Here is a 9,837-nt window from a genome sequence, read left to right on the forward strand (position 1 = left end):
TGAGCTCAAGCATAACAACGATTGTGAGGATGGCGCAGGATCAGGCAGCATTTTGTTCTGTTGTACACAGGGCCGCTGAGTAGGAACCAACTTGACAGCACCTAACAACCACCACAATCCAAAGTTTACATGTATGTTTCCTTCTAGGAGGAAGTTTACATGTATGTCTTAGCTCTTATATTCAGGTCACTGATCCATTTTCAGTTAATTTTCAGATGTGGTGTGAGGTAGGGGCCCGACTTCATTGCTTTGCATGTGGAGACAGCTGTCGCAGCACCGTTTGTTGGAGACTGTTCTTCCCCATTGGACGGACTGGGCACCTCGTCAAAGACCAACTGACCATAGACGTGTAGGGTTATTTCTGGACTTTCTATCCCATTGATCTCTATCACACTGGTTACTTTCTGTCACCAGTGCCTTTTACTTGAACTGAACACTGTGAACATGAGAAATGTGTTTTCAGGGTTGTGTGAGGTGTTTGTGGCCTCTCCATAAGCACCCATGTGCTAGAGTCTGTGTGTGTAAATCGTGTTTGGATGCTAGCCGCGTTAGAAGAAGGTACTAAGAATGTGGGACCTCTAGATCCGAGACATCAGGACATCTCCCCTCTCTGCGGCTCTGGCTGTGAATGGGCGCTGGGTGACCCCGTCTCACCACCCCCCCACCCTGGCCACTGGCTCTGACTGTTGCTGCTGGCAGGCACACTTGGGGTTGGAGCGTGCGCTCCCACAGTGTCAGAGAGGGTGGCCTGAGGAGTCGTCACACGAGTGCAGCCACATAGGTCGATGGTGGTGCGGGTGCGGTTCTGGATCCAAGGCTCAAATTCCAGCTTCTCCTCACTGCCCCGTGGCCTGGGCAGCTCATGCCACCTCTTGGTGACACCTATGACTGGCTCAGGCCGGGGCCTGGTATGCAGTAGGTGCTCAGCAGGTACTGGATCAGAAACTCCAGAGTTATCTTTATAACCCAGGGTTCCTGGTCTCCCGAAGGTATGCATGTATGTCAGTCAGGAGAAGCAGCACACCAGGTATCTGAGCAGAGGGTTCACCAGAGAGGTCGTTTAGTCGGCAGACGACTGTAAACTATCAAGAAGGTGCCCCTTGGGGGAGCAGGCACCACAGCGGGACGGCCTTAGGAACACGCTTAGGCTTACAGCTCTGTGGGGGGACACCACTGGGGGGCCCCGTGGCCTGGGATGCTTCAGTCCTACCCAGAGTGGGTTCATTCCTTTGAGTTTTAAAGCTTTCATGATATTAGGAGTCTTCTTTAAAAATCCCGGTGACGTGGGGACCGCTAGCCAATGACCTGTTGCCCTTAGTGGGAACCAGTACCCCTGCCCTTCCATTCTCAAACCTGCTCCTGCCCCGTCCCTGTTTGTCACAAAGCTGAACTCAGATGCCGTCTTCATGGCCACCCTTCCAGAAGCTTCTCCTCTTTAACTAGCCTCGCCCTTTGCGTTACATAACACCCCACAGTGGGGGGGGCATGCCTGAGGGTGGTGGGGCGGGGGCTCAGTGATGACTTGGGGTAGCATTTAGGGGTGGTGCTGAGAGGGGCCAGCAGGGAGAAAGGCCAGGAGATGCAGGCGCCTGGGCAGGAGGGTGCTGGCGAGGGGGCTTGTCCGGGATCTCAGAGCATACCAGTGTTGATGTCCAGCCGCTGTCTTTCAGGAGTTTATCCGGGAGGGCTGTCTGTACAAGCTCACCAAGAAGGGGCTACAGCAGAGGATGTTCTTCCTGGTAAGCCCCTGCCCCCACCCAGAGGAAGCACAGACTTGTGGGGGTGCTTCACTGGGGGCTGTACAAGATGCCATCTCAGCCACTCGGGGCAGCCTGGGCTCCGAGGGCCCCAGTCTGGTCCCATTAGTGGGTCCCAGCATGGGCCGTCCTGAATGAGGGCGCTGAGGGCCTTCTTGCTGCCAGCCAGCACACCACAGGCACCAGGGCTGGAGGCTGGCCAAGTGCCGCTGGTCGAAAACGAATGAGGGAATGGAATAAAAAACCCTTTCCCTGCTAAAAATCTCTGGCAAGCCGACCCCTCGTCTTATGACCAGCGAGCAGGCCCCTGACTCGTGGTGAAGTCCACTCACCCAGAGCCTCCTTCACCTTCAGTTCTCAGACATGCTGCTGTACACGAGCAGAGGCGTCACGGGGACCAGCCGCTTCCGGATCCGGGGCCTGCTGCCCCTGCGAGGCATGCTGGTGAGTGGGCCCGCGGGGTGGCTCAGCCCAACACAGCGGACGGCCTGCAGGGTCTCCTACTGGTTCTGATCCAGGCCGCCGCAGCCCCTGCTCTGTGATGCACAAGCTGCCTGTCTCTAGCTGGCAGATGGCCCTCCAGACTGGCCCGGGCCCTCCAAACTCAGCCCGTGGTCTGTCCACTCCCACGGCTCCCCGGGCCCCCCCACAGCCCTACACTCAGGACCACGGGAAGCACATGCTGTGTGCTGCAGCTGCTGGGCTGGCCTGGCTTCCGGGGCTTTCCGGCCAGCAAAGCCTGCAAACACATCTTCTCCAAAGGGAAAGATGAGCCGTGAACCCTGAAGATGGCAGAGCTTTTACTTCTTTGATTTTATACAGAAATTTTCTCTTCTGAAATTTCAGTTCTTAATGACATCGTACATACTGATCTGACACACACACACGTGCACACATACAGGTACACATGCACACACGTGACCATGTGCACGCACAAACACCATGCAGTCACACATGCACACACGAATACGTGCACACTGTCACGTGCACGCACAATCACACATGCACACACACATGCACACACATGCACACACGCACAGTTTTAAGAGAATGACAGAAATGTGGTGCCACCAGTGAGGCCGTGGAGTGCATTATGAGCTGGGCTCCTGTCTGGCCTGGTCACTCAGCCCTGTGGTGGGAGCCCCCGCAGGCCTGCGTATGGGCTGCTCTGTCACTTCCACCCCAGTGGGGTCCCGTGATGTGACCGCCACAGCACACGGGGACGGGATGGCCAGCGCACAGCTGCCACCCTTGTGGATCATGCACACGGCCAGCAGGGTCACGCCAGTGACACTTCTGTGTGGCTCCTGGGGAGCGGAAATTCATCGTTTCAGTGTGGTGCCGTTGTGGTGACCTGATCGAGAGCCCATCTGAGGGTCCCACGAGGCTCGTGCAGTCGTCCAGGCCAGGAGTTTAAGGTCCCTGCTGTAAGGATGCTCCGTGGTCCAGACATATTGCAGTGACCCTCCCCAGCCCGCCCTCCACCCAGTGTCCACATGAAGGGGTCCGGGCTGCCGTTGCTCCGCCTGGTGGTGGAGCCTCTTGCAAGGTGTAACCCTCCGCCTTGCTTCCTCTCGTCCTGGCCCTCCCCAGCCCTCCGCGTCCCCTCCACCGCCTTCTCCTCCGGCCCCGCCGCTCAGACTTCCACCGGCAGACGGCAGGGCCATCAGGCTGGCTAAACACCCTCATCTACGTCCCTGGACACAGAACCCACCATGGTTTAGAGCACATTTTGCAAAATGACACTTTCCTTGTAGGAGAAAATAGCTGACAGGGTAAATCAGATCACTTGTCACATTTCCGCCCAGGAGCGTGTGCTGGGCGGGCGGCGTTCACCAGCTGTGCTCAGCGGCCTGTGCACCCATTCCTGTGGTCGCAGCTGTGACGCGCCCTCTACAAGCCGTTTCTCGTCTGCACCTTCCATCGTGCTTGGCGTGTCAGGACCTCCCTCCACGTCGCCTGGGCTCTGTGGCCTTCTGTGGGTGGACGGGTGGGGTCATGGAGGGCCCCAGCCCCATCAGAGGACATGGGCCACACCTGGTCGTTCAGGATTAGAATAAGGTCTCTCCACATATCCCCGATCATGTCCTTGTGGTGAGCCCCGCACATGGACGCATCTGGGCAGAGGTGCACTGTCTCCTGGCACCCGGGGGCGGCCAGTGAATGCTGTGGGGCAAGTGGAGCTGACCGTCTCGTGCACTCTGATCTGTCTTCCTTGGGGTTTCTACCCTGGGAATCGGGCTCACACGGCCCTGCCCCACACCAAGATAGTGGCACCTTTTCCCCAGAGCAAGGACCCCTGGTGGTGCAGTGGTTAAAGCGCACAGCTGCTAACCAAAATGTTGGTTCACATCCACTAGTCCTCTGCAGAGGAAAGATGTGGCAGTCTGCTCCCATAAAGATGTACAGCCTTGGAAATCAGCCGGTTCTGCTCTGCCCTGTAGGGTCACTGCAAGTCTGAATCAACTCAACGGCAGTGGGTTTGGGTTTGGTTTTCCCCGGGACATTCGTGGCTTCCTTTTTCTCACTTAATTGAGCTGCCCAGGAGTTGACAGATGTCATTAGATTGGGATTAACATTTTCTCTCCAACATCCGGTTTCCCCTCTTTATGAACACTTTGTCTCCTCACTCATCTCGAAGGCACTGCCATCCTGGAAAACCTCGTCGTCGGCCTTGAGCTCCTCTAGGCCTCAGCTACCATGGCCCCTGCCACCATGGCCCCTGCCACCATGGCCTCAGCCTTGGGCTCCTCTGGGCCTCTGCCACCGTGGCCTCTGCCACCATGGCCTCAGCCTTGGGCTCCCCTGGGCCCCTGCCACCGTGGCCTCTGCCACCATGGCCTCAGCCTTGGGCTCCCCTGGGCCCCTGCCACCGTGGCCCCTGCCACCATGGCCTCAGCCTCAGGCTCCCCTGGGCCTCTGCCACCATGGCCTCAGCCTTGGGCTCCCCTGGGCCCCTGCCACCATGGCCCCTGCCACCATGGCCTCAGCCTTGGGCTCCCCTGGGCCTCTGCTACCGTGGCCCCTGCCACCGTGGCCTCAGCCGTGGGCTCCCCTGGGCCTCTGCCACCATGGCCTCAGCCGTGGGCTCCCCTGGGCATCTGCCACCGTGGCCTCAGCCTCGGGCTCCCCTGGGCCTCAGCCACCATGGTCTCCGCCACCATGGCCTCTGTAGTATCGCCGGGCAAGATGCTTCAGGGCGTTGGCCTTTTAGAATGCCCTTTGCTATTTTCATTTAATCTTTCCAAATAAGCTTTGGAATCATTTGGACAGACTCCTTCTAAGAATGCCATTGGGGTTTTCATGGAAACTGCCTGAAGTTCCGTATTAGCTGGGGAACACGAGCACCTGACACCTGGACTGCTTTCCTGCCATCGCTCCTGCTGACTCAGACCCTCTGCGTCCAGCGTGAAGTGGGAAGTGGCCACTCTGCGGCACTTCTGTCACTGGCTGGGCCTCACCACAGGCAACGACAGTGCCTCTCGGCTTGAGAAAGATGATCTTGAGCACGTGAAGACCGTTCCCTGCTGTTTCTGTCTGAGGGGTTGTCACCAGCAGCATGCTGGGTGTTACCAGAGCTGTTCCCAGCGTGTTGAGGACGGTCGGTTCCCCTTGGACTTCGTGGTAGACAGTCACGTTCGTCAGCTTCCCAATAGCGGACTGTCCTTGCTTTCCTAGAGTGACCTTGCTTGGTTGTGGAACAATTTCCCACGTGCGCTTTTAGGGTTGACTGGGTAATATTTTACTTGGGAGTCATTACATCTGCTCACCTATAACTGAGACTAGTCTGCAGGGGTTTTTCTTTGACACTCGCTTGGGTGCCAGGTTTATAACCAAGTTGTCCAGCTCCCTGTGTAAGGATGAAGATGCTCAATGTTTTTCCTGTGCTTGATTTTCAGCTCATAGTGCTGGACCCGCCGGTGAGTAGCTGGGGCCTCCGGCTGCGGCTCGCCTCATGTCCCCTGTAGTGCTCCCTCCTAGCGCCACACAGCCCCAGGCAGCGCCGGGCTCCCCAGCACCCCAGCACCGCTCCCAGTGACCCTGTGCTGTGCCTCCGCTGACCCCAGCGCATCTGCCCCGTGTCCCCACAGGTAGAGGAGAGTGAGAACGAGTGGTTGGTCCCCAACTGCTTCACCATCTATGCGGCCCAGAAAACAGTCGTGGTGGCGGCCAGGTAAGGCCTTCCCCACGGGGGTGAGCAGGCCCTGGGGGCACAGGGCGGGCTCCCCTCCTAGCTCCCGGGCTCCCCAAGTTGTGAGGCTACCTCGGAGCATCATGGGGGACATGGCCCTTGGGCACTGCTTCAGAGTGATGAGGCCAAGAGCCGCCTCTGGTCGGGTGTGAGCCGGCCTGCTGGCTGCTGGGAGAATGTCCCCATGGGGTGCAGCCTCGGCGGGCCCCTCAGGGCACATCCTCACAGGCTCTGGCCCTTCTGCACCAGCCAGGCAGGCCTCCCCTCCCAGCCTCGGCCTCCCCCAGAGCCCACTCGGGCGTCAGGCCCTGCCGGGGCTGGTCTCCAGTCCCCAGGCCCAGCGGCTGCTTTCCTGGGTGCTACTCCAGCTGTGGGCACCCAGCAGAGAGGCAGCGAGGCCCCGGGGGCTGCCATGAGCAGTCTCTGACCCCCCACCACCCCCTGCAGCACCCGCCTGGAGATGGAGAAGTGGCTGGGTGACCTCAACACTGCGATCGAGGCAGCCAAGAAAGGCGGTGCCCCAGCCCCTGCACTCCTGGCCGGCCCGCCATGTGCCCACACCCCTGGTGAGTGGTGCTGAGGGGGCTCTGTGGACACTGTCTCCCTGGTCAGTCAGGCCACACCGGGCAGGGTGGAGGGGGGACCCAAGCGGTTCCTGGCAGCACACTGCCGGCCCGGGCCTACCCTGGGGGGCCTCTCTGCAGCACACCCATGGGAAGGGGTGTCTGCTGGGGTCTGCCTACTTATGGTGACACACCCAACTGCCCCCAGGACCTTCCAGTGAGGCCTCCCTGGAGCAGGAGTCAGAAGACGACACTCGGGGCGCTGCCCCGGAGGGGACGGGCCAGCATCGCGCCAACACCACGCTGCACGTATGCTGGTACCGCAACACGAGCGTGTCCAGGGCTGACCTCAGCGCTGCTGTCGAGGTGCACATGCTTCCTGGCCCCCTACTCGCCACCGGTGGGCATGGCTTTCCCCAGACCCCAGCCCTTTCACCTCCTCCCTGTCCCTCCAAGTCCTCATCCTTTTGCCATTTCTCCAGAACGTTCTCTGCACTCTTTGCTGGCCCAGTCACCACGTGTGGCGGAGCCTGGCCTCTCCCCTCCGACACCGGGGTATGGCCAGGTGGACACGCGTAGAGAGGAGCCCCAGTGCTGCCCATCTCTGACGCGCACCTGCTGTGTCCATGCCCCCGCTAGCCGAGTAGGGATCTGAGCCCCAGAGCCCTGGGCCCAGTGCTACCCACCAGGACCCCTCCTCACCATAGTGCACTCGCTTTAGATGCGAGTCCCGAACCCCACGACAGATCCCTCTGGAAGCGCGGAAGCCACACTGATGGCCAGGGCCCACCTGCCCTTCCTGGATCCTAGCGCCCCCCCCACTCTCCTGGCCCACCAGTGGGGCACTGCATACTCGGGAGGGGACTGTGCCTGGCCCGCATGGCCTCCCCTCCCCAGCAGTGTGCGTGGACTTGACTTTAAATGTGGACAAGCGCACAGAAGAGCTTAGCCCTGTTTCCTTTAGTCCAGGTTTGTAACCTCCTATCAGGTGGCTGGAGCCCTGGTGGTGCAGTGGTTAAGCGCTATGGCTGCTAACCAAAAGGTCAGCAGTTTGAATCCACCAGCTGCTCCTAGGAAACCCTATGGGGAGTTAACTCTGTCTGATAAGGTTGCTATGAGTCGGAATCGACTCAACGGCAGTGGGCTTGGTTGATTTATCGGGTGGTTAAATCTCGCCGAGCCCAGGATGCTGGTGAGGGAGCTGCTGTCCGGCGGCAGAAGGTGGGCTAAGCAGAGAAGGCCGGGTGGTGGGTCGGGGACAGGCCGTGTGGGCAGCCCTCAGTCTTGGGGCGCCGGCTGAAGCCGTGCGCTTTCCCTCCTCTTCACTGGCAGAACCAGCTCTCAGGGTACCTGCTGAGAAAGTTCAAGAACAGCAGCGGCTGGCAGCGGCTCTGGGTGGTCCTCACCAACTTCTGCTTGTTCTTTCACAAGACCCATCGGGTACGGTGCTGGCGGGGGAGCCCCGGCCTCCCTCCTCGTCCTGGTCCTGGGAGGCAACCTCACCGCGTCCTCTTCCCACTCCCGGTGCAGAGGACACCTGGGGGGCAGGGGGCAGAGCGGCCTGCGTCCCAGCCCTCCAGAACCCCGTGCCCCCCGTCCTGCAGGATGACTACCCCCTGGCCAGCCTCCCTCTGCTGGGCTACAGTGTGAGTGTCCCTGGGGAGGCCGACGGCATCCACAAGGACAACGTCTTCAAGCTGCAGTTCAAGTCGCACATCTACTTCTTCCGCGCGGACAGCAAGTATACCTTCGAGAGGTAACGCCTGGTGGCACCCCGCCCTGCTGCACTGCATGCTCCTTGTCCCTGCTGTGTCACAGGTCACTGGCCCTAGGAGGAGCTGAGACAAGCTTCTGGGGCCTTCCACGGACCCGTTCTGTTCCCTGCACCCACGTTCCAGATCATTCTTGGGGTGGCACTTGGCTTCCAGCCCAAGTGCAAGCCGCTTCTCAGGTGAGCGTCCTGATGGTCCCTCTCCCCCAGGTGGATGGAGGTGATCTCGCGGGCCGGCAGCGCACCTGGGAGGGCGCCCCGAGGGCTGAGCCCTGCACAGGGCTGCCGCCCAGAGCCAGGAGAAGCATCCAGGGGACAGGAGTGAAGGCTTTGTCGGGCACTCAGTGGTGACACACACGGACGGCTGCCAAGGAGCGGGGCAGGGCTGGCATGTGTCTCTACGGTGGAAGGTGGGCCCACCTGCTGGTCCCCAACGGTCCCTCGCCAGCCCATCACCAGCGGCCTCCACGCAGTGTCCCATCCACACCAGTGACTCCGGGGAGCAGACGGTCCTCAGCCCGCCTGCAGCACCAGCTTGGCGTGGGACGCGCAGGCCTGGCTCCAGGTGGCGGACGCCCCAGCCCTCTACGGACCTCTTCTCGGGTTGGCTGACCAGGTTGCCCCATGTCAGGACTCAGGGCACCGCCCCACCCCCCAGCAGTGCTGCTCCTTCCCACAGCCCAGCAAGGGCAGGCAGGGGCTCTTGGGTCCCTGGGATCGGCTGAGACCCCGCAATCTCGTGGCTGAGCCTCGTCAGGGTGGGTGCGGGGGAGCAGGGTACCTGGGACATAGCCTCGGCGTCACCAGCTGCCTGAGGTTGGTTGGCAGGAAGCCTCTCAGTCCTGCAGCAGCTCTGGAGAGCGGGGACCGAAGCCCCATGGCCAGGCATGGTGGACGCCTCTAATTTATTAGCCCCCAGTCATTGTTTAACAAGCGACGCAGATGCACAGCCCCCTGTTCAAGCTAACGTGCGCTGTTAAAAATAAAGAGCATCTCCCACAGGCCTGCATGGTGCCCTCTGTACAGACCGCGGCCCCCCCCCCCCGAGGTGCGACGCACATGTAAGGATGGTCACTGGGGGCTGGTGGCCCGGACGGGACACGGCCCCACACCACCAGCTCCAGTTCACGTCTTTATTGAAGGTGGCAGGACCATTCAGTGTCCGTGAAACTAACAGTTGTTTAACCTCGGAATACTTCAGGGAACAGAGTTTGGTTTTCTTCTTAAAAAAACAAAACACTGTGGGGGGTGGTCACGAGCACGGCGGGGGACAGAGCTTGGCCCAGCGCCACCCAGGCAGAGCAGACCATCAGAGCCACACAGGCAGGGTCCCAGGCAAGGTGGGGGCTGGGTGCTCCTCTCCTCTGCCCCACCCTGGCCCCCAATCTGTGACAGGAGGGCAGGGGTGGCCCTGGGGCTCTGCCTCTCAGCCCAGGCAGCAGGAAGGAGCCAGGTTCCGTGAGTCCAGAGAGCCCCAGAGGGGACAGACCCCACCCCTGAAGAGAGCTTAGGATGGCTGGGCCCTCCCCCTCGCGGGGTCACGGGTGCCTGCCC

General features: G+C 60.6%; 1 protein-coding gene across 1 annotated transcript in view; it reads left to right on the plus strand.

Moving 5' to 3' along the window:
* Positions 1-8,608, plus strand: part of FARP2 (FERM, ARH/RhoGEF and pleckstrin domain protein 2) — an 86,571-nt gene extending 77,963 nt beyond the window's left edge. The window contains 10 exon segments of the mRNA XM_023740857.1: positions 1,671-1,739; positions 2,112-2,201; positions 5,657-5,677; positions 5,849-5,931; positions 6,397-6,515; positions 6,721-6,878; positions 7,845-8,035; positions 8,037-8,102; positions 8,104-8,268; positions 8,494-8,608. Coding sequence (XP_023596625.1) covers positions 1,671-1,739; positions 2,112-2,201; positions 5,657-5,677; positions 5,849-5,931; positions 6,397-6,515; positions 6,721-6,878; positions 7,845-8,035; positions 8,037-8,102; positions 8,104-8,268; positions 8,494-8,608 — 1,077 coding nt within the window.
* Positions 8,609-9,837: the final 1,229 nt, after the last annotated feature.

This window comes from Trichechus manatus, unplaced genomic scaffold (assembly GCF_000243295.1).
Source record: "Trichechus manatus latirostris isolate Lorelei unplaced genomic scaffold, TriManLat1.0 scaffold00165, whole genome shotgun sequence".
Taxonomy (NCBI): Eukaryota; Metazoa; Chordata; class Mammalia; order Sirenia; family Trichechidae; genus Trichechus; species Trichechus manatus.